Here is a 24,894-nt window from a genome sequence, read left to right on the forward strand (position 1 = left end):
CCAATATTGCGCGCCTCTGCGCAGCTGAAAGCTTGACTCCGCTGTGAGTGCAGTCGTGACGTGGAGGCGACTCTCACGTGCTGCTGTCGTCACCCGAGGCCGCGTTTCAAATGAACAGAACAAGTGCAGAACCGTAAAGCTCTTCTTGCTCCTCATCGCCAATCCGCGGCAGTCTGGAGCAAGCTTTGCATTTTTTGAGTCGCTCTCAAGATGCACGCCTCCCACGTTGCATATCCCGGTGCGAAAGCTTGCCGAACTTTGCATTAAATCCGCTGCAGTGGTGCGCTCCTGGAACACCAGACCTACGTATAGAGGAGCTGCAGGCAGTGGTTGCAAATCGCTGTTGGTGCGTGTGTTTGCGGAGCGCTAAGCGCCGAGCGTGGGGTGCAGGTCCCGGCAAGGGCGGCGTGGAATACGCCGTACTGGCGCGCAAGTACCACCATGCGGTGCTCTCGCCGATCCCGCGCATCACGAGCTCTCCGTGCGTCATGGACGACGCCCCCCATCCGCCGCCTCGCCAGTCCATGCACAAAAGGTGGGTCATCAGCTGTTCGCCTTGCTATGCAAGCACACTGCACCACTTTGTTTATAGTGCTCGCGTCTTGGGTTCCATGGGGTGACGGCATGTGTACACTCGTCGGCAAAATTCGCCACGGACCCTGTTGTGCGCGTCCTCTGCTGGCAGTTTTCCTGAGAGTCAACGTGTTTTCTGCAAAGAGCGTTGCTTGCACTGTTTGTAGCGGAATGTTACGCTCAGGTTGCCTGCACTCAAGACCGTCGAGGCTCGGATCTTGTTTACAACGAAAGTGGTATGCCTGATGAGAGCTTAGTTGCTCATAATGAAGAGCAGTATGTTAACGGGTAATATCCATTGTTTGCTCCAGATGTGGGCTCGTGTAACTTCCGATTTTAACTTTTTTTTAAACACTTGATGAGGTTGTGAATTAGCCACGGTGACTCTACATTCAGCTCTTCAGGATCCTAACTTCGCACGAGGATTTTGCCAAATAATTTAAAAAGAGAAAGCTAGCACTGACAAATGCAGTCATGTGCGTCTATCTTGCTTACCTACAAGCTTTTTGCACTAAAATCTCCGGAACTGTGTACGAAAGGTTTTGTGGAGACGGAGCGATTGCGCACAGCACCGTGAATGAAACAACAATAGTATCAGAGCGAAATATGTTCTACAGGAAAGAAGTTTCTTCTCTTCATTCAGGCGTCGAGACGCTGTTTTTAATGCAGGCATTTATTCTTTAGAAAGAAACTATAGGAAGTTTGCTGGCATTCCTTCACGCACTACTAAACGATGCGACAAAAAAGAAAAAAAAAAGTGCCGCTGTTCTTTAGCCATTTAGCCACGCACATTTACCGAGCTGAAGTGCCCCAGGTGCAGAACACTAGCATTGAAATTACAACCCTGCACAATCGCGCTGGAATATCACTGCAGCTGCTACAGCGCTGATCTGTTCCCTGACACTCAGCGATAATGAAAGTAGCAGCTGAAGTGTCCAGCCCTCCAATCACGCTCCTTTAGAGGGTGACTGTGTGTGGTTCATTTGCATGTGCAAGGAACGGCCGCGGAGAGTTTGAATATGTCGTATTGATATTTACGCTTCATCAGCCGAAACTTGCGCTTGTCTCGTTCCCATAGACTTGGGTGGAAGTGTTTGCTGCTCGTTTCCTTGGCAATTACGGCGATTAAAATTTTCACTGAGTCCGGAAACAGATCCGGGAGCTTCATGTCTTTCATTTAACGGTAAGTTCCGTTGAGAATTCACCGCAAGCCTATGTTTTGACTTCAGTCAGCACGGCCATCTACGATAAGCACGGGTGCAGACGCTTATCTGCCTCGCAGAGAGGTGAAGCGCAAGCCCGAGCGGTATTCCGCATTGTAAATGTGGCCATCACGATAATGCTTTTTGTTGCGACTGAGAGCTCAGAAAGCAGGACGTGCAGAGATCTGGAAGCAGGCGGTGACGTGTGCGTTCTCCTAAATGTCATTCGTTCGAGTTTAATGAGGTGTACTTTCAGGGATCGCAACAACCAATCTATGACGAGAAAGAAACCCGAAGTATAAGGATGATTTCTTCCTTCTTGCTAATGCATTATCGTGCACTGTAGATTAGGTTTTCAGGTTTTTATAGATAAATGCGTTCTGTATGGTTTTCAAGGTAGATTTTTACCCATATAGTGCGTCTGCACTGTAGAGCGCTCACCCGAAGAAAGTTAGGACCACCCATGTGTTTAAAAGTCTGCATTGTGCATACGTGGTCACGTACAGCGTACGCTCTGAACGTGGCCACGTACGCACGACACGTTATGTTAGTAGACAGTTCATTTACTTCGTCGACGACAGAAGCTGTTTGAGAAAATCTCTTCAGGTGGGGTACATTTCAATCGAGGCTGCTCACTAGCTCAGCCACCATGCTGCTACTATAAGGTACATTTCGTCAGCTTTCTGAGAAACTTGGCAGTTTCTGGCTGCGCTCACATGTGTGGTGAGGAGTAATTACTCCCTTGATTTATGATACAGCAGGAGTAAGGTCATACGGAAGGTTATGAAATGGCTAATGCAGATCACTGGGGAAAAAAAAAAGAAGATATTTGTTCTATTTCGCGGTCTCATTCCTGTGCTCGTCTCTAAGACAACGAGCGGGCAGAGTTGTAGAGGCGGTTCGCCTTCCCGTGACTCTAAGGGCTTCCTCCTCGCACAGCGATCTGGCCCTGCACTCGGTGGGCTCCTCCGCGGAGCGTGCCACGCTCCTGGGCCGGGTCCAGGAGCTCGGCCGCAGCGCGCGGTCTGCGCTGCTGCGCGCCTTCAGCACCGAGCGCATCTACCGGCCGCAGAAGACCGAGACAGCTGCCAGGGACGGGCCGGTGAGCCTCAGGGCCCGCATGAGTCTGCGCAAGCGGCGCACGGCCAACGCAGCCCCCGAAAGGTGCGTCCCCTCTTCGTGGCCAAGAAGGGGCCCCCGCGGCTCGCTTTGGCGGATGCCTTTTTTCCACTTCGCTTCCAGTTTTCCCATGCTGATGCCATGATTCTAGCAGTAGAGATGTTTAGCGTAGGGGCGACATACTAGCATAAGCACGTACCACTTGCAGTGCATGCGCGCAGCGCTGCAGCCAAGTGGAAAGGCCTTAATTAATGCGCGTACCATTTTAGCACTCTGTGCGTCCCGGTAAGCTCTTTTTGTAAGATCAGTTTTCTATAAAGAACAACAGGTAGTCAAGCAGGAACAGGGGTAGAGGTATCGCGGGCGAGCCCATATGTGCGTGTTCACTTCCTGTAAGCCCTTGGTGGCCGAGTAACCACCCGACAGTTGAGATTAAATGAAGGGGTGTGGTGTCATGTGATTCGTCAGAATGGATTTGGTATGGGGTGGTTGGGTGCTTGTGAAGACGCTGCGCACTTTGGCTGTCGGTGAGCATGACGGAAGTATGGTGGGAATCGACAAGGGGTATCGTTAGCAGAGTTGACGCGAAGAAAGAACAAATGCGAGGTGATGATGTCATAGCTCAAATCAAGAAGAGTATATGGACAAAGGCAGGCATGCAATGCGAAAGTACGATAGCGGATGGTCCCTCGGGGTAACGGAGTAGATTCCAAGATAGTGAAACCGCGGTAGGGGCCGGTGGGGAATGAGGTGGGCGGGTGAGATTAGGAGGTTTGCCGGGATAAGGCCGCCACAGCTGCCCCAGGGCAGGGTTAACTGGTGGGATGCTGGAGATGATTTTATCTTGCGGTGGACGTAGATAGGCTGATGGCGATGATGAAGTATGACCGCTTTGTTTTGTTAGTGCAGTTGCTTGATATGGCGCTTGTGAGGGCTTGTGCTTCCAGCGCCTGTTGGTGTGTACGTACCTTGACATACAGCTTGTTTTGTTCTCCTTGTGGGCCGACGACTGCTATGGTTTCGGCGTGGTTGTATGGCGTGAGAAAGAATCTCTTAATTATGTACCACTGCTGCTGTGCTGTGTTTATAGGCTAGTTAGAGTTTTTTTCCGCACCTTTGTCTGCTACCTTAATGCTGTGCTGGATGCACGTTGCGGGGATTGGGTAGGCGTTGATGTCGCGGGGATTTCGCATGGTGACGAGGTTCTGGAATTGGGATAGGTGATTAGTTTGATTATACAGATAGCGCGCCAGACGGATGCTAAGAACGTAAGGCTAACACAAAGAACGGGAGACGAACGAAGCGCTTACTTTCAAATGGTTTTAGTACTCGGGATATGGCGCTTATATGCAGAGAGAGAGAATGGAGTGGAGTGCGGTTACGTGACGATCTAGAGTAATCGGGAGACGAACGAAGCGCTTACTTTCAAATGGTTTTAGTACTCGGGATATGGCGCTTATATGCAGAGAGAGAGAATGGAGTGGAGTGCGGTTACGTGACGATCTAGAGTAATCGAGAAAACACAAAAGGTCCCATTACCCTACCGCCTTGGCTGTGTCCGATGACGCTAAGCATTCTATTTCGTTGTCTTCGAGAGTGGCTGACACAGTGCTGATGCAATTTTTTTTTTCTGGTTGTCATGATCTTGAATGCTTCGATTGTCTCTCTTCCATTTTCTTTTTGTTTTTACATAACCTTGGATGATGGGTTCATTGATGCGAGGTTCACATTGTAACGCGATGGCGTTAAGGGCGCCGTGTCGCAGAAAAGCCGGTGTCGGCGTCAACGGCGTTGGCCGTGAGCGGAAAACCCCAGAAGCATTAATGAATAAAATTCTTTCGGGTTGTAGCTTGGATTAGTCTACAAGGTTTTAACTGATCTAGTGTATCGACTGCCAGGACGTGCAGGCTTTCGTCGGTACGGAAATGCGGCTACCGCGTTCGCTGGATGCCTCTGCAAGTTTCTAAGTATAACGGAGAGGGGGGGGGGGGGAGGGGGGGGGGGCGATGCTAGCACACGGCCGAACTAACCTGACACACTGCTGCTTCAACCAGTTGCTTTCACACACTTGCGCGTGTTTCACACACGCGCGAGTGCCCCGGCCATGTTTTAATTTCTACTTACACTGCTCATATGCATCCTTGCGACCGAAGGCTAGCATTCCACGCTCGCGTGGATACCTCACAACCCGCATATCTCTTACTCTGGGGTTAAGGTTAAAAAAGCAACTAATGACTTGACGGTCACCACATGTCAACGCGATATTCAGAGACAGCTGTTAATGCGATATGTTGTGGTTGAGAATATGAGCGCGACCTCTTATCTGTGCAGTTCTAGAAATGGCGCTCTTTTCAGTATCTCACACACAGTCGTTTACGGACCAGCGTATACAGCTCGTTCGGTCGAAAAGCCGTCGTAGTTGTAGTTGCCGGCAGCGCTCGTCGGAAAAAATCGTATCATGCCAACCGTTTGCCGCAGAATGTTCCAGGTTGTGTAATACCATTCAGCCTTTCGAGCAGCATAAACTTACTAGTTAAGTTGGAGAGCTTGTGGCAGGAATTCGAACCGGCGACCTATAATCGGGGCTGCGGGTGTCCACTGAGATGTGTGAGACAGTTACTGCAACTTCCTTTCCTCAAATCCAATTTTCGTTTCCTTCATTACGACACCTCCCTTTCCTTACGGCGGGGTTCGGGTGTCTACCGAGATGTGAGAGAATTACTGAGCCATTTCCTCTCCTCAAAAATGCGTTGCGTTCAAAGCTGTTTCCAACGGGCAAGACGTCGAGCCGAACGGGCGATGGGGTTCCGTGGACTCCCTGGCAGCGCTGCAACACGCTGTCGCGTTTCACTCCTTAAGGCGAAGCTTAAGCGTCTTCCATTTTTTTTTTTTTTTGCAACGGTGACAATGTTCTACCAGGTTTGATTACCGCGTGTGGTATTCTCTTGTTTCTGTGGCTGAAAGCATTTTGGGGTGTCCTAGGTGTAGTAATGTGTTGCTTTGTGCTGTCCAGAAGACCTGTGTAATGGACTGCACGAAAAATTAGCGTCTGTGCACTGCAAGAGCCAGCCTAAAGACATTACAGTGTCGTTAGTCTAGTTTTTACAGCGTTAGCTGTTCTTATTTCGTTCCACAATGATGTGGCGTCGGCGGTTCCGTCCACAAAACCCACCGCTGTGCACCGACCGGTAAAATGTACCTCCCACCTGCGAGCCTAGAACCTCCCAAATAGGAGGCGATGTGGTGGCCTAGTGGTGCTGTGAGGTACGTTACATGATACGCGAGGTCAGTGAGTACCTCTCAGGCTTTTTGAGTTGGTCTTTAATTCCTGATTTCGTCTTGTTACTCTCCTTAGAATGCGCATCACTTCGTTGGTTTGACGCACATAGCATTCGTGTTGGCGTCCTTTCACCTCCCGTTTCAATCTAATCACGGTTTAGCTTGTTGCTATTTCGGCTGCTTTCTCTGATGCACTGGGATATCCATTCATCAACTTTGTCTTTCTGTCGAAATTTTAAGCCATTGATGCGTACGCTATATTTTTGTAGCATGGTCTGGTGCCCTGGGTACAGCCCTATGAGATAAATTTTGTTTTCCGTCTCTTTCTGCGTTCCGCTCGTGGCTGGTCTCTATTATGATTTTAAAGTAAGTAGTCAGTCCTTGGGTTTGTGTAGTGGTGATCACCGTTACTATGCGCACCCGAGCGCGTGCCTTTGTATGCTGTCGCAGTACTGAAGTGAAATTACAGCAGTCACTGACCAAGTCAAAGTAAAAAAAAATTAGCTGTGGTTCAACCCGGTTGAACCTAGTAGGACGTGCGAAATTTTTGTTACGGTAAGCACATTTCCGGCAGTTGCGAGAGTGCCGCCGGTTCCGCGAAAGCCGCGAGGCGACCAGCGCCGTTGGCTCCGAATATGCAGCTGCGGCGAGGCGTGGAGAGTCACGTGTCATGACGTCCGAGCCAAGCCTCCGCTCCTCCTGGTTTGAAGGTCAAATTTCATAGCCATATGACCTTCAGCTTTGTACAGGAGGAGTAGAGCTTTCGCTCCAGAATGACGTTTCGGAACTCGTACGGGTTCCTTGTTCATAACGAGGCTAAAAGGGCCAGGAGTAGAAACTTAAAAGCGCAGAATCTGACGTAACGATTGCATGTACGCGGGTGCCATCGTCCCTTCCTTCCGGTTCATGGTATCAGGCGTTGTTTGGATGAATGATGACTCATGCGAAATGCGAGTCGTCAAGTTCCTCTCTTTGATATATTGCAGCGTTGTCTCAGTCCATATCACGTTTTTTTCGTGCGCGTGCTCGGCAGTCGCATTGGAAGCCGCTTTGTGGTTTTCGACATCGCGCCGGTGCTCTTTCATCCTTGTGGGGAATTTTCCTGTTTCGCCTATGTAGACTTGGTTGCAATCACAGCAGGGAATTTGATATAGACAACACCGGGCAAGTGGTTATCTACCACGGGGTCCTTGACTTCGTCAGCATATTTCGAAGTTTGGTGGATGGCACGTGCCCAATGCGTGGGTTATACTCCGCGAAAATACGGGATAAAGGCTCGCTTACATCAGGTACTACATGCAGACTGCCAGTTGTGGTGGTGAAAACCTAATTATTGGCAGAGCTCGATTGCAAGATCTGTTTCTGGGTCCTTTCCCCAAAGTGGTCGGGATAGCCGTTAGAAGAAAGATCTCGCCGTATTTGAAGCTCAGCTTGCAAATCGGCTTTTTCTTTGCAGATTCGCGTCGCGCGCTTCACCAACGACGACGCAACGGATCTTTCCAGAAGATTTGAATTAAAGTCTAAGTACTTCCCTGTGGGTAATGGTTTCCGGTACACATTCAAGGAGAGTTCATTGCTTTTGGGTTGTACCAAGACGTCGAGGAACGGGAGATTGCTGTGTTGTTCATACTCGACCGTAAACTGTAGCTCTGGCTCGAATGCATTCATTTGCTACAGTAACCGGGGGACGTCCTCTTTGCGTAGGACGCAGAAACAATCATCTACGTAGCGCTGAAAGAGCTTGGGTTGCGGATTAAGATTACTGAGAACTTCCGTTCCAAGTGCTTCCATTACAATATTTTGCAGTGGTTACGGCAATGCAGGCGTCCATGGCTGTACCATGAGTCTGAGAGTAGTACTCCGAGGAATACGTAAAATATGTACTGCTGAGGCAGAACCGGAGTAAATTACAAAGGTCGGGGACGTCCGACGCAGAGCTTTGAGCGAGAACGGTGTCCCTTTGTGCTCTTCGAACATAGAGACGGCCAGGTGGACCGGCACACTGGTGAACAATGACGTGACATCGAAGGACTCCATTATATCTTCGGCGCTCAGTTGTACGTTGCGTACCTTTCCAACAAATTCGCAGGAATTGGCCACATGTGTTGCGATCTTTCAAGCAAAAGGGACACCAGATCGTACGATAAGCGGAGCGGAAACTCGGCCAAGCACTTGCTCAAGAATGTCGTGTAAAAAAAATCAAAACCCCAAAAGACGGGCACGCTGGCGCCAACTGACCTCAGCTACGCTTCCTGCAGATGTCAGGGACTTCGGCTGGTTGCGAGGCTGGCGGGTCCTGCCCACAAGAGACCGCCTTGCGGCGTGGGGCGTGGCGCCCTCCGCCCGATGCCCGCAGTGCGGTCTGCTTGAAACTTTGCAGCACGCAATGTTTGAGTGTGTAGTTGCGCGCACCTTTTGAACATTAGTGTCACGCATGTTTTTAACCCGCCTGGAAGCGCGCACTAGTTCTCCCGAAGTGTTTCAAAATATGCTCTTGTGTGTCGGCATGTTCGTTTTGTGGCGGCAGCGTGGAGTGGCTTCCTTAAATGGGCGTCCGCAAAGAACAATGTTCCCAATGTTGCAGCGCCTGCGCACGCGCCTCTTTGAACAAGCATGCATGGACGCTCTGTCAATGAGCGAGGCTGAGTTCTTGCGCAAATGGTCGACATACTTTATCGTCCTGCGCGGCGGTCGAGTATCGGCATTTTTACTGCATTACTGACGTGCTCAGTGCTGCGTCACTGCGCATGTGCTTGACTGATCAGAGAATTAAGTTCATCTGTTTTGTTTTGTATTTTCTATGTTAAAACAGAAAAAATAAACTTCTCTTTCTACGTCCTTGTCCTTTTTTCGCGCTGTGGAATGGGAGGCATGAGATATCAACTAGCCCAACAATTCGTTCTGAGCAAGACGAAGCCGGTTTGCAAGCTGAACTTAAATACGGCGAGAGCTTTCTTCTAACGGCTATGCCAACCACTTTGGGGAAAGGATCCAAAAACAGATCTTGCAACCGAGTTCTGCGAATCGTTAGATTTTCATCGCCACTGTCGGCATTCCGTATGTACCGTCTGTTGCAAAAGTTTACAGCCCACCGCCCGCCGTTTATTTCAATGGGCTGTAAACTTTTGAAACAGACGGTGCGTGGTGTAAGCGGGCCTTCATCCTGTATTTTCGCGGAGTATAACCTGCGCGTTGGGAACGTTGGGCGCGTTGGGCATCCACCAAACTTCGAAATATGCTGGTGAAAGTCAAGGAGCCCCTGCCAGATGACCGCTTGCCCGGCGCTGTCTATATCGAATTCCCTGCGGCGATTGCAACCAAGTCTACATAGGCGAAATAGGGAAATTCCCGAGAAGAATGAAAGAGCATCAGCGCGGTGTCGAAAACCACAAAGCGGCTTCCAGTGCGACTACCGAGCACGCGCACGAAAAAAACGTATGATATGGACTGGAACAACGCTGCAATATGTCCAAAGATCGGAAATTGACGACTGGCCTTTTGCTTGAGTCAGCATTCATCCAAACGATGCCTGATAAAGCCGGAAGGAAGGGACGTTCCTACCCGTGTACATGCAATGATTATGTCATATTCTGCGCACTTAAATTTCTACTGCTTGCCCTTTTAGCCTCATTGTGAACAAGGAACCCGTACGGCTTCCGAAACGTCATTTTTTACTTTGACTTGGTCAGTGGCTGTTATACTTTTACTTCAATTAACGCCTGACCAGAAGAACTTTCGTCGAACCCTTGACTATATCGCAGTAGTCTATGGCGAGATTGAAGACACCTTCGCCGTTATCGAGGAAGCACAAGCAGCGCATGACGGAGCGCTGCAAGCACCTCGGCGACGCGCGCACCCGTGTTCAGGACTACGGGGATCACCACCGTGCTTACTCTTGCGTGCTAACAACGTCTAGCTGAATGGCTTCTTATGGATATGCCGGAGAGCCTTTTCTGCCCGAAAGGTTGATGATATCATCTGCCTTTATTACAAATTGGAAGCCGACCCTCGATTTTAATCTGCCAACGCTTCAGGTCACTGGGATTGGTCTCAGGTTTTGGATTAGCTTGGGGAATTTTCAGGGGGGTTTAGATAGGCATGGTGATAATAGCTGTTTCTCATTCCCCAGGTCCCTTGCCTTATATCCATGCTTTGTGCTATGCCGATTCCACACTGTAATATTTTTCAACGCTATTTCTTGTTGGGGTGCGGATCATGATATTGAGGAATGCAAGGGCTCTGTTTTTTCTGACTTCCACTAAATGGTGGTTTTTCTACTGCATGCTACCTGTCACTGAGCAAACTAGTCGCGGATTTTTTTTGTCTTCATTGCTTCTAATAGAACAATTTTTTTTTTAATCTATAAGTGAGCACAGGTTCAGTTAAGCCATCGTCACAGTTCACATCAATGGCGGCCAGGCTATCCGCGACTTGGGCGATGATGTCCTCGCCTTCAAGCTTCCCTGTGGTCTCAACGTCGTAGTCTGCAGCAGGGACACAAATTCATCTGCTGTTGTCCAATCACGCGTGGGGTTGCACACCATCAAACTCCACTACGATTTCGTAGAACTCGCCACTTAAAAAAGGCAGTGTCATCTGCAGGAGCACAGAGGCCATAATGGCGGGAGCAATTTTTCGGAGGGTTGGTTCTTGATGTCGTTCTACGGTCGACTATACACTTAAAGCAATCTTAGCAGAGCACAAAAGCCGGGTCTGTTGAAAAAAAAAAAAAAAGAGAGCTTCCTGCCTTTTGTTCAGTCGTGACGCTGGGAAAAGGAACGCTACATTATCGAACTGCGCGGTACACAGCCGCCTCAGGATCTTAAAAGTGCGCACACGTCCGGCGCCGTGAGTGGCGGTCTTTTTTTCCGGCTCAGCCTTTACGTTTTCCTAGTTCGGTTTGGTGTATTGGGGTTTAACGTCCCGAAGCAACTCAGGCTATGAGGGACGCCGTAGTGGAGGGCTCCCGAAATTTCCACCACCTGGGGTTCCTTAGCGTGCACTGACATCGCACAGCACACGGGCCTCTAGAATTTCGCCTCCATCGAAATTCAGCCGCCGCGGCCGGGATCGAACCCGTGTCTTTCGGGTCAGCAGCCGAGCACCATGACCACTGAGCCACCGCGGCGGCATAGGATATGTTGTACGCTGCGCCGACTTCGGATTGTTTCTTGTCTCTTTCCACTGTGCGATGTCAGTGCACGTTAAAAGAACCCCAGGTGGTCGAAATTTCCGGAGCCCTTCACTACGACGTCTCTCATAGCCTGAGTCGCTTTGGGACATTAAACCCCCGTAAACCAATCTCTTTCCACTCTCCCGATGACCTCCAGATTCGCGAAAATGGGCGGTTTTGCGAGTTCGCGGCAGCCGTCGCGCACGTACAAAGGCGACAAAACCATTCAGTATCTGGTCGATAGCTTCATTGCATGCCACTTGAGCTGCATGTCCCCATTGACCCAACTGCAAGCAAACCTGCCAAAGATGAGTAGTCTGGCTGGCTGCTAAGTTACCGTCGCCTATGTCATTCAAAATCCACGTCGTCATTGGCCCGCGCCTCTACGCTGCTCGCAAGGGCCAGGTGGGAAAGCTAAGCTTCAGAGAAGTATTTGAGTATACCGCCGCTGTCTGGGGCTCTATCGGATGTCACTACCAATTTTTGTACGACGTACTCGTACTTGCCGTACATTCAGGTTGTAGCCTTACAGTGTTCAGATATTGTTCTTTGTAAATTAAAATTCCGACCGAGTGCGATAGATTTGGATTTGAGTGCAGTCATCATTCGCGGGCTGCCGGTCGCTTGTAGTGGTTCAGCTGTTACGTTTTCCCGCCAGTTGGTGGGGATGTCTGGGGCGACGGCTCTACGTTTGTCAGCCCATTTTAATGTCATAGTGCGGTTGTGTTCGCGGATGTAGCTTGGTGTGTATTCGTTCTGGCGGCGTCGTTGTTTCGATACATGGTTTACGAGGTTTAACGCCCCAAATCAACTCATGTTGTTCGGAACGCCGCTGTGGAGGGCTCCGGATAAGGGGTTCATTAACCTGCACTGACATCGCGCAGTGCACGGGCCTCTAGCACTTCGCCTGCATCGAAATGCGACCTCCGCGGCGTGGATCGAACCCGCGTCTTTCGGGTCAGCGGCTGAGCGCCATAACCTCTGAGCCACCAAGACGGCTATTTCGATACATGGTTGAAGGCTTCCGATATATCGGGAGGTTTCCCCAGGGATGGTGTCTTGAAGCAGGATGAGCTGCGGTCTGAGGTTCGCATGCATACGTGTTGTTGATGTGCGATGCTGTTGTACGGTGGCGTTGCGCGAGGGGGTTGGTGTGGCGCTAAGTCAGAAGAAGCAACGTTATTCTTATTCATCGCGCTTCTCGAGTTCTTTGTCTGAAGGAGTCCTCTGTGCCTTTCGTTCTGGGCTTATTGTAGGCTAGCGTTTTTTTTTCTTCGGTATATAATTGACTCGATTTTCGAGGGCTTCTACTTGTGCTGCTGTGTGCACCGGCGATTTTATGTCGTTCCTGTTTCCGAGTTTTGTTGTTGTTGCTGAAAAGGTCGGAATATCGCTGGGTGCGGCTGTTGTACTGCTTGATGGCCTCTATGGAGTCTGTCTGTAGGGCGCCTTGTGTAGTTTCTGTATCAGGTGTTTCGGGAAAGTCTGCCGTTAATTTTAAAGGTAGGCCTTTTGTGGCTTTTGCCGCATGGTAATACCATTGTTGACGAACGTTACAAAACAGGCGACTCATGTTAACTATTGAATGCTGAAGTAAATTCTAATAGTTCCCTGTTAACTATTACACATAATGCAAAAAAACAGCGCGAACAAACGGGGACGAGACGAAGAATACACCTTTTATAAGCGTGTTTCCTGTGATTAAACTTTAGTTGAGAGTCAGCGCTTGGTCCTGTGTATTCTTCGTCTCGTCCCCGTTTGTTCGCGCTGTTTTTTTGCATAATGTATCACCAACTCGCCCGCTTAACTATCCTGTTGTATTACACATAGGCGCCTGGTTGCAGTTGAAGATTTGTAAGTGGCTATCCACATCACTTCCTGGCATTTTAAGGCCTAAGAAATTTTGGCCATTTCTTGTGCAGTTCGAAGCAGCGCCCACAAGTGAACGTCACGTCATGGCGTACGTGCAATGTGACCTCTTCCATGCCTCGGCAGGAGCAGCGTGTAGGGGCTTTAGTATCGAGTAGCAGCTGAGCACAGCAGCGCCGGAGTGACAGAGAACGCCACGTGGCACGTGTGTCACGGAGTTGCGCGACTTGATGGACGGCGCTGTGGGCGCACTTTTCGAATTGCGCGAGAAATAGCCAAAATTTGTTGAACCAGGGCTATTCGTGTTTTCGAAATTAGAAAAAAAAAGACTGGTATGGCTATCACTAATGGCCAGCTACAAATCTCTAATTGCTACACGGCACCTATCTCCGAGAGTTAAGATGTTTACGATTAGAATTTATTTAACCAGGACTCTTAGCATGACTCACCTGCTTTCTGACGTCCACCAACACTGGTATTGCTATGCCGCAAAAGCCAACTTTTTAGCAAAAAAAAATTAGTAGTGTGCTTTCCTAAAACACCTGTTGTATATGACATGTACTTTGATCGACGCCACGAAAGTTTAGGGGGCAGAGCAATAAGATAACTGAGCCGCCTTTCATAACGGTGCAGGTTGCAGTTAGTCTCACGACACGCGACGCCGAGGGGCGTTGCATGTCGTTAGGTTGGCTGACTGAGCACGAAGGAAACGATCACCACGCGTCTCTGCACCTTTTAAGCGATGCTGAAGTGAGGTTTTCCTTTTGTTTTTGCTATTTGTTCCTTTATCGCTGCCTCGTTTCCTTTGATGCCCCAGGCGCACGGTTATATCGTTTTCAGTATTGATTCAGTATAGATGAGAGGAGGGAGCCTGGCTCAGTTCTTTTGACGCGATCAATTTGTTCGCGAATGGTAGCGGCCACGCGTGCGTCATTCTACAATCAGATGGAGAGAAGGTTGCGTTCATCACGGCGGGCGAACTTTTTGAGCAGCAAGTCATGCCGATTAGGATCGGCTGCGCACCGGGAAGAATTCAGCGGGCTATGGACACGATGATAGCAGGCCTAAAGGCGCAAATGTCTCGTCTGCATAGATTGCGTTGTTCTCGTTGCTTCAGACTCCGATAATGAGAGGGGAGACAGTGCAAGTTGCAATTAAGCTACCCTCACTCGTTCTGAAGCCAGCAAAATTTCGCTGCGCTCGCTAGGATCTGCTGTTCCCAAACCGCGTAGTTGTATGGCAAGAAGTGTGCGTCCGGGATTCGCAGAAGACTTGAGGCATCCGTCACTTTTGTGCAGCCTTGCGACAGTCAAGCTCTCCGCACATTTACTGGATCATGCGCCTGTTACAGACGGGTTGTGAGCACCGTTTTTCGCCTTGTCAGGCCCATGGCGCTACTGACGAAGAGAACTCCTGACTGACAGGAAGTGCCACAAGTTGGGGTCTTCAAGAACAACGCCAGCAGTCGGTGCCAGTCTTTGGGCACACACACCGCCTCAGACTGAGCAAGGCGGCGATGTCTTCGTACATCGCGTAAGTGCCAGCGGTTTCGCTTTGTCATTCTGAGCAGCTTCACTGCCCTCAGGCACTGTTTCCTTCTTCAAAACGTCGCCCTCTTGAATACATCGTCGCTGAATACACCGCTCTTATTGCTGGCCATGGCTATCCGCCGGCGTCCCACCCTAGCTGTGTCGAGGCCTTCAGAGATTGTCAACGACGCCAGACATCACTGACCAAGGCAACGGATCTTCTCTAGCGTGTGCCATTGCCGGGACCATTCTGTCAGACCCGATGGTGTCTGTTCGGTTCTTTTTCAGCGTCGATATCTCGCATAACTATAGTAGGATACAACTTTAAAAAACAGCAGTTGCTAACACTGGGCCGCGGTCCCCGGCGTCCTGTATTACTCCGCTGGCCAATTGCAACAGTAAATGAAACCAGCTTTTTAATGTTTGACTAAATGAAAAAATCCATGTATCAAAACTCTAGAGCTCATAATTTTTTTTCTTGCGATAAGCTTCTTGTTTACGTGACAAAAAGCGTTTAAGCAGCAGACTACTTTTTCGTCGTGGAGGAATTCTGTGCGCGGAGGCTGAATGTGGGCGGAGCTTCACTGCAGACTTAAGTTGTATCCGACTATACATTTACATGGCAACCCACTACCTAACTGGTAGCGCTGAAGGGTGCCCTTGTCCAACAGTAGGGAAGCTGGAATTCCCATCTCGCTTTTTGTGCACGTCATGCTGTGTCATTGTGCTTTTGTAGCTCTCGTCACAGGCGGCATTTGTCGCTGAGCTCACATGAATACTAGCATTGGGGGATGTTTTTACTTCTTATGGGAGTTTTGATCAGAGTGGGAAAATAGCGCAGTCATCTTAGAGATAGAAGGCAAGATGAAGAGACAACCACGTGAAACTGGTGGGATCCGCGCTTAGGACCTCCAAATGTCACGTGCAGGGCTCTACCAACCAAGCTACGGCGGCGGCTGGCTCACTTTTTGCTCTCGAAGGTATAGAACCTTGAGAGGTTCTCCAACGGGACGCCCGACCGTAGCTGGTGACGTAGAATGTCCCGTCAGACTGCAGTTGGCGCGTAGAACGTGGTCGAACTGCTGGCGGCGGCGCTGTGTGAGAGCTGTACCTATGGACTTGAAGATCGCCAGAACCGAGGCCCTCGTTATGCTACTGAACAGACAAGGGAGACAAATCAGGGGCCCGTTAGATTTCTCACGGAGCCTCACGGAGTGTTTTAAGCCAAACGCATTCGTGCTGGCTTTGTGCAGTCGGCGTGAAAAAAAAAAAATTAATGGCATTTCGTAATTACATTGCTCTATGGTCGCGATAACGTGACTGCCGGTGAATTCAACTTTTGCAGAAAGATGAGCGAGGCTGCATGCAGTGAGAATTTGCTAACCACGCTAATCGGGCTCCTCCTCGTTTAATCACTGACACAGCCTTAGATCACGTACGTAGCTCCCAAAAATTGATGACTTTTGTTTCGAAAGCAACACTACGCTAGTCGCCGATCCATTTCGCGGAGCTCAGGAAAGGCCAAGCTGCGCATGCGCGAGGAGCGGGTGACGTGACACGGCGCACAGCTAGTCTCTCTCTCTCCCTATCTGATCCGCAGTAGCGATTGCGCATCGCCATCTGCGTGGTTTGTGGTGTATATAAAATTGGCAGTGGCTTAGCTCTGCTGTGCCAGGACATACGTAGCGTGAGGTGAGGGCGAGGTGTCCACATCTTGTTGGACTCCTAAACCAGAGGGAAGGCGCATAACTGCCCTCTTGGAACAGTGCACTTCTCAACCATGCCTAAAGCTAAGTGGCGGCAGTGACAGGTGCGCGCTGCATGCGTTGGCATTGACAACGTTGTGCCAGAAACGCGGCGCTGAAGCCAGAGGCCGTCGTTGTTCATTGTGTTCATTGGCGTTGGCAACGTTTTACACTCCGATCATTTTAAGTAAAGGAATGCGAGCGCGCGCGGCAAGGCATGCCAGCTGTGCGTACTGAAGTCACTTGCTCCTCGCGCATGCGCAGTATGGTCGTGCAAGAGCACGCGAAACCGCGAGACTGTGGGCGATGTAGCTCACGCAACAATACATGGCTACGCGCAGATGTTGCTTTCGCAATCCTCCAGGTTTAACCAGAGCTAAGCCACAGCCAATTTTTACACTTGTTGCGTTAATTCATTGGTAGCTAGCGTAGACGGTGTCAATATCCTTCCGCTGATACGTGCAGCGTCCGAGAAGCCTTATAGCGGCACATTACGATCGCCTACCCAATGACGACGACAAAGGTTGCGCAATCTTCGTGCATACAGTGTTGATGTGATCTCGTGGGAGCCGTGTACTCCCTTCCCATGTAGCTTCGCTCTTTCCTTCCGCTGACCCTTGCCACATCGCTGCTAACCTTAGCTTACTTGCAGTATTCGCTGTGCTCCCCTTCTGCGCGGAGAGAGAGGGAAAACTTTTTAATGCAAGAGCATCTCTCGCACTACTTGGCTGATTTTGCGAAAACCACGGCGTCATCACAAGCCCGTGACGGGCACGCGTGACAGAAAGGCGGACCGCGAGTGACGTCATCACCCTTCCTGGAGCAATAGGCCGCCGGCGGTCATTAGCGCTGGCGTTGACAGCGTTGCCGCCGGCGTCGCCATGTAAGCCAAGCCAGCAACTGCGACCGGTCGAGCTCGGAGACTGCTTCGGTGCAGACGGAGAGATGTGCGCTGTAGAGTTCGTCGAAACGGGACTCGTGATTGCGTGCTATACGTGGCGCCATATCTGTCTCAAACGGACGTGGCAGCGTCCACATCTGTGTCGTCCGCGTCTTTTTCGCGCTGTTTTCGAAGTAACCGAATTCCGCGCAGCCGGAAATTCTACCCCTGCATGGCTCTACATAGCCGCCGCTGCGTCACCCCCGCACCCTTTCTGATCGGCGCGGTAACTTCGTGAAGGCAGTCGCCGCCGCACCGCGTTCTGCCTTAAGGGTATGACGCGATAGCTAATGCGTCAATGCCCATATCTTTCTCTACTTAACATTTTAGATACCTGGTGTTGCACTCCTGGCGCGGTTGTGCAGCGGTTAAGCGATGCGCCACTGCCTTGGAATGGCAGGTGCTGCCATCGGTGGGACTTGGGCGCAGTGCATGTTTTCCCGAGCAACGTCGCGCGACCAATAATTAATCCCAGTAAAAAACAAATAGAAATTCCAATTGGAGGCAGTTGATTTTTGGACACCATTAGAACCAATTTTCTTCCTTTTCTTTTTCTTTTTTTAAACGCGGCCCAAAGCGACTTAGGCAATGAGGGACGCCGTAGTGAAGGGCTCCAGAAATTTTGACCACCTGGGGTTCTTTAACGTGCACTGACATCGCACAGTGCACGGGCCTCTAGTATTTCGCCTACCGCTTGGCTGTCCACATACATACCGCTTGGCTGTCTTCTCAACATCAGAAATTTTCTCGCTTACATAGCGGTTGAATGATTTCATCACATTTTTCAGATGAGCTTCAGGAAAGCCCTGGGATCGAAGACACGCTCTGTAACAATCTATGAACCGTAAACAGTGAAATAGGTTTGAAGACTCAATGCATGCACCAATATCCACAAATGTTTAACTTGCAATGCCGATCAGTACTTTTACATTTTTCTTTCAAAACAAGATATGCCTACAGGTCTGGTCACTATGAATGTAAATATGAGAACCATACTACAGTGTCGCAATGAAACGGTATCAGGGTGGTTCCACGTAAGATCGAACAAAGGGTGGCTGGTCAGCCTCTTAAATTTGTTTGAAATTTTTATATATTATTGCCTAATCACTAGAAAAGAGCGATTCACAATTGTTTTTGCCAAAAAAATGTTTTCGAAGCACGTGAAATTATTAATGACGTAGAAGCGGAGTTCCACGCTTTATCTGCTGTTCTGGCCAACTTTGGTTATGATTACATAAAATATACTAAAGTTAGGCACCTGTAAATTGTGTGAGTAAATATATGGATGTTTTTATTTCTGCTTCATTATTTTTGTTTGTCAGATGTTTTCTAAATTTGTCGAAATCCGCCCAAAGAACATTTTTTATCTAGTTTGCGGGTCGTTACATCGAAAACGGCTTGCAATAGAGTAGTAGTAATTGCACGCTATCATCTATGCAAACAGACCTATCACACTGGTGAAGTTGATATTTATATGTTTTTTCAAAAAAGATCTCACGCGCTAACTTCTAGAAAACACAGAAAAATAAAAACTTCTTACGACAATTAAAAAAAGACATTTTTATATTTCTTAAACTTTGCCCACAGATTCTCCTTTATATCAGATTTCACAATCAATAAAGACATGTTGCATAATTTTGTCTCCCTAGTAGTTGCGACCCCCCCAATGAGACCCTTGAACAAGGAATGGCAAATGATGTACACTTGATTTCTTGCCTTCTAAGTCTATAGAATGCAAGGAGGACTGGATGACAGTTTCCTAGAAAAGATCTGGAGTATTGAAAAGGAGTCAGTGGCACCGAAGGCGTCAATATCGAGGTGATTTGGGCTCCCAGCGGCCATGAAAGCAGGTTTACTATGATTACGCCCGTGCACCCCAGATGCTTGTTTTACTAAGCGATGCTTTGAGAGTTCGTTTTCATGTCCTTAGGCAGGCACGTGGGGTATAGGAAACCGGCAGAAACTTGTCCTTTGTCCCCACGCATGGTCGCGGCGGAAGGGGATAATACACACTCACCAGCCGCCACACTGCTTGGCACGCTGAAGGACCACCGGAAACTAGACCTTCTATGCTCAAAGGTGTGCACGACATTCTTTTCTGTTGACGATGGCTACACTTTGACACAGCCCAGCACAATGATTTGAGCGATAGACACTCAGGTCCTCTCTGGGTGGTCCATTACGGCAGACCTTGGGTGCAGTCTTCATCAAGTTGACAGAGGGTGCACCAGCCAAGCTGCGCTGACTCATTCCACAGGAGACTTGCTCTTGCCGTCGCCGTAGTGGCTAGGCCAGACGCGTTCTAATCCACTTAAGGTGGAGGGGAGCCTGGGCACAGCACTCCCTACCGGTTTTCGGATGTTCACTTCTAGAGCGAGAGGCGTGCTTGCGTTTCGCTCTTACTGTGTGCACTGCTCACGTGCACTGCTCACATGGAGACAAAGTATAGGTCTCACCGAGTGTTTTGTGCAGATTACCTTTCCAAGCACAAGAAGCTCATTCCGAAGAAGCTTGATTCTCACAGCGTCACCGACCTAGATGTCAACGTTTTGAAGCACTGTCTAATATCCGAAAGACCTGTCATGTCAGTGAGATGGGCTACTTGTGTTACCCATGCTTTCGCTACTTCTGCAACAAAATATCTTCACGGAAAGCGCAGTTTTGGGATGACATTTTTATGCCTCCTGAAGAAGAAATTGACATCATCAACCAGAGCATGGTGACCACCGACATGTCCCCTTTGAAACTTCCAGGCACAGTGAGAAGTTGGGACAGGCCTGCGTACATCAAAAGGAAACAAAGTGAGGTGCAGCGGGCGGTAACCAAAACTGTTCTCTGCAAAATAAGCCGGGCCTACAGCCAAGGTGATGCACTGGGAAGTTCTGCTGAAGAAAGGTGCTCCTTGTGCGCGAAGTGGACCGAAAGCTTTAGGCAAACCTATTCAGCATCTATGACACCCCGGGAACGGCGTCAGCTTCTCACTCTCCTGCCATCAAAACTGGTAAAAAATGACATTTAAGAAGCTTATTCCTGAAGCATCGACATATCTGATCAACAAGTCCAGGAAATTGAAAGAAAATCACGGCGTGTGGTACAGACCGGATCCTGTCACTACGCATAAGGTGAGGTCTGAGTGCATATCTGCGGCGCGTGAGTACTACACGAAGGATGAGTTGCAACGCTCCAGATAAAGCCATAACAAAAAAGATGTCCTCTCGGTTGTGTTAGATAGAGAAAAAACATTTGCAACAAAGCGTTTGATGTCAAGATCAACTGGGGAGGCATTCCACATATATAAAGATGATCATCCTGATTCTGTCATTGGCCTATCAAAATTTTTTGCGCCTTGAGACCTCGAAGGGTAAAATGTTATCCCCAGCGTGGTGTGTGCATGTGTGTCATTTGCGCCAACTATCAACTTTGTTTCGCCGCTCTTTAGAATGCCACTGGCCACAGAGTCGATGTTGATGACATTCACCCAGAATTCATTGCACTCCATCATCAACGCAGTGCCTTTTAGGCGAATGCAATGAGTGTCTAAAAGGCAGGTCTCTGACATTGGAGGAAATTCATATCCCAGGAGATGAAGAAATATTTGTAGCGACGTGGGAGTCAGGCGACCTTGTGAAGAAGGCGTTGAATGCTGACACTTTTCTTAATCATCTTCAGGTGTTAGTGGCAAGATGGATCGTCCACAACCACATTAGGAAGACTCAAGGCAAAGCGATCTACGAGGAAAAGCAATGCACTCAGCGTGGCAGCATTGTATGCCACTTCGATTTTGCTGAAAACTGGACTGTCATGGTTCCTGATTAGGTTCAGGCATACCACTGGCAAAAGAAATAAGTGTCAGTATTTACATGTGTGGTCACAACGAGAAAATATGCGAATAATTTCGCAATTGTTAGTGACTATTTGAGCCACGACTCCACTCACGCCTGCTTGGCTCTAATGAATGTGAGAAAATGGGTGGACGACAACCTGCTGGTGTACTCCAAGATGACATATGTCAGTGATGGAGCCGCCAGTGATTTCAAAAACATGTACCAGCTTTTTGAGTTTAGAAAGAGCGATTGTCCCAATAGCCAGTGTATATTCTCAGCAACTGGACACGGTAAGAATGCATGCGACAGTGTTGGAGGATTCGTCAAGCACCAAGCAATGCTCAACAACCTGATAACAAACCCTGAAAGCGCAATGCGGGCAGCCGGAGACTTTGCAAGTGTTTGATCGAAGAAACTGAAAGATGTGCATCTAATACACCTGGAAGTAAAAGAAGTTGTTGCCTTCCGCGAGTTAAAAAAGAAAGCATGGGTGACAGTGTGTGCCTTCCATGGCATTCAGTCGTGGCATGCGTGGCAGCTATCCAAGTCACCAACAGAAGCATCCTCTGAATTGTACGTGGCATGCACAGCCTGGTCTGCATCGAAGAAACTAAGTGTACAGGAGTGAAGACATTGTGCGTTGTCGAATCAGGTGAATAAACGATTGCAGCCCAGAAACGAATTGTTTTTAATGAAGCAGGACCCCATGACCTTCTCAATTAGTTCATTTCTCTATAAATTGTTTGAAATATGCTGCTTGTTTATTTTAATTTAACCTCTTTGTGTGTAAACTAAGCTGCGTATCGAATCCTGACTGAGCCAAAAATGTCTGTGTTCTGTGCGATCCTGTAGCACATCAAGGAGCCCCAGGTGGTGAAAAATAATCCTGCATCCTTCACTTAGTGGCTCTCGTAGACAATCATATGCATCCAGACATACAGGACTACATACAGTATCCTACCGAAATTGAAAATCCGTATGCAATTCACAAATGACATAGGCTCTTCAGACCTGCATGGTGCACTCGACGTTGTGCTAGGGTCTCATTGGAAGGGTCGTAACTACTACGCAAGCAAAATTGTGCAACCTGTTTGTAATGATTCCAAAATTGGATATAAAGGAGAACATGTGGACCAAGTTTAAAAAATATAAAAAATGTTTTTTTAATTGTCGTAAGAGGTTTTTATTGTTCTGTGTTTTCTTGAAGTTAGCGCAATCATATCTCTTTGTCAAAAAGACATGTAAATATCAATTTAGCAGTTTGATAGGTCTGTTTGCATAGATAACGCATAATTACTGCCACTCTGCTGCAAGCCGTTTTTGATATGACCTGCAAACTAGATAAAAAAACATTCTTTGGGGGGATTTTGAAAAATTATATAAAAACATTTATAGCCTGCAGACAGACCAAAATAACAGAGCAGAAATAAAACATCCCTATTTTTACTCAAACAATTTTCAGGTGCCTAACTTTAGTATATTTTATGTAATTCATAACCAAAGTTGGCCAAAACAGCAGAGCACTGAAGTGCGGTACTCTACTTCTCCGTCATTAATAATTTTGTGTGCTTCGAAAAAAATTTTTTGGGTCAAAACCATTTGCAGATTGCTCCTTTCCAGTGATTAGGCCACAGTTAGTTTATGATTTGTTTATTCGGGGTGCATCGCTACCAACTTTGTTATGGGGTCAGGGGACCCAGCCAGGTACAGGTTTTGTACCTTTTGTTCCCGGCCCTTAGTTTTCTGTACTGAGAACTAAAATGCTAATAAACTCAACTCAACTCAATATGTAAAAATTTCAAATAAATTTAAAAGGCTGACCAGCCACCCTTTGTTCGATCTTGCGTGGAATCACCCAACAGCAGAATATTTGTGACCCACAGCAGCACACTGCATGGCTATGAAGGAAACCACCGTAGCAGGTGCAAGATTATTCTAGGCAGCCTGAGGTTCTCTCACATGCACTGATGTCTCCCGGCACAATGTTTCACCTGCATCGAAAGGCAGTTGCAGTTGCGACTGCACTTTGGCAGGGGTTCTCAAAGAGTGTTCCAAAGAAACCGAAGGTCTTGCAAAGTGCTTTTCAGTGTTCCCTCGAGTACCTCCATTCATGCATGCATCATCTGCAACCTTTTTTACCCCCTTTATTTTTGCCATATAATGATAGTGTAGTTTCCTTTATACACTTGTCCACAGTACAGATAGTCACTGTTAATTGAATTCAGGCATTTTTAGAGGATCTGTGCACCCACAAGCCCCCACCCACATTAGGCACCCACATTATGCACCGACATTAGGCAGGAAAGACCGGAAGCTAAGGCATGAGGTATCTCAGCATTCTTTCTTGAGAGAGAAAGTAATTTAATTAAAGGAAAGGTGGAGAGGTCGGCCAGCAGTAACGTGACCCTGGCCTGCTACTTTACAAGCATTCTTTTGAAAGTCGTTAGGGATCCCTCAGGTTCAAAAGATTGAGAACCTCTGCACTTGGGTACTGCAGATCAGTACAGCCAAGTGCTTAAACTATTGAGCCACTGTGGTGTTTGGTCTCACCTAAGAGTGGTACTGAAAGTTGCAAAGCTTACTTAAAACCGCCACTGCTAGACACTTTATACATGCACAGCACTGGTATCATCTGCACTGGACAAGGGCAGTGAAACTTTTTTCAGTGAAAACCTGACCGAACAGTAGGAAGATATACCATCTTGTATCAACATCCTGTTTAACAAGTTAATGCAGGCTGCCACAGTGGCTGAGTGGTTATGGCGCTTGTCTGCTGACCCGAAAGATGCAGGTTCAATCCTGGCTGTGGTGGTCGGATTTCGATGAAGGCGAAATGCTTGAGGATATGTATTGTGCGATGTTATTGCATGTTGATCCCCAGGTGGCCGAAAATTTCTGGAGCCCTTCACTACGGCGTCCCCCTAGCCTGAGTCACTTTGGGACATTAAACCCCCATAAACCGAAGAAGTAAATGCTGCAATCCTGTTTTCCCACTTCAGTGTTAGTGCCTGCTGCTATCTGTTAGGTCTGTGTTATGTTGATATCTGTGCCTTTCAGCACAGCCACCTTCCATGGAGTAACGGGGTCATTTTTCCAGCGGCCCGGATGACTGGGGCAATGTTTCCCTGAGAACATGTTGCAGTATTTAACATTTATGCATGACAAAAACACCTAGTATATAAATAATCAATGCAAAGAAGTTTGATACCTTTAAGAGACTTGGTTAGTAGAATTGCTGGGTCCCGCTGCCACAAGGAAGTTCTTTACAAAAAAAGAAAATCCTTTATGCAGCCTTCTATACATCTCCATGTGCTGCGTTTTATGCAGAGGTCATTTATAAGATCAATCTGAAGAAAACCAAGAAGTAAAAAAAATGATGGCATCATGCATACACAGAAGCTAGATGGGAAAAAAAGCAAAAATTTGTAGATTCCGAGTGGTACCTTGCCCTTTGTGGACTGCCATCTTTCCTTACTGAAAGTGTGCAATAAATAATAATGCTAGTATATGGGACAGAGTAATAGAAGCTTATGGGGAAGGGTTTAATTTGGCCAACTCTTATCATCTGGCTGCATTGATGTACTGAAGACATTAAAGAAATACACAACACAAATTTTTTTATGTGAGAGCATATACAGCTC

The 24,894-nt window shown here is 48.2% G+C and overlaps 1 protein-coding gene across 2 annotated transcripts in view; it reads left to right on the forward strand.

Moving 5' to 3' along the window:
* LOC149355558 (uncharacterized) overlaps nt 1–24,894 on the forward strand; it is a 212,965-nt gene that overhangs the window by 154,485 nt on the left and 33,586 nt on the right. For both annotated transcript variants that reach the window (XM_089583896.1, XM_089583897.1), the window contains 2 exons: nt 391–535; nt 2,715–2,939. In XM_089583896.1, coding sequence (XP_089440022.1) covers nt 391–535; nt 2,715–2,939 — 370 coding nt within the window. The remainder of the gene's footprint in view (nt 1–390; nt 536–2,714; nt 2,940–24,894) is intronic.

This window comes from Amblyomma mixtum, chromosome 3 (genome assembly GCF_055824585.1).
Source record: "Amblyomma mixtum isolate Tamu chromosome 3, ASM5582458v1, whole genome shotgun sequence".
Classification (NCBI taxonomy): Eukaryota; Metazoa; Arthropoda; class Arachnida; order Ixodida; family Ixodidae; genus Amblyomma; species Amblyomma mixtum.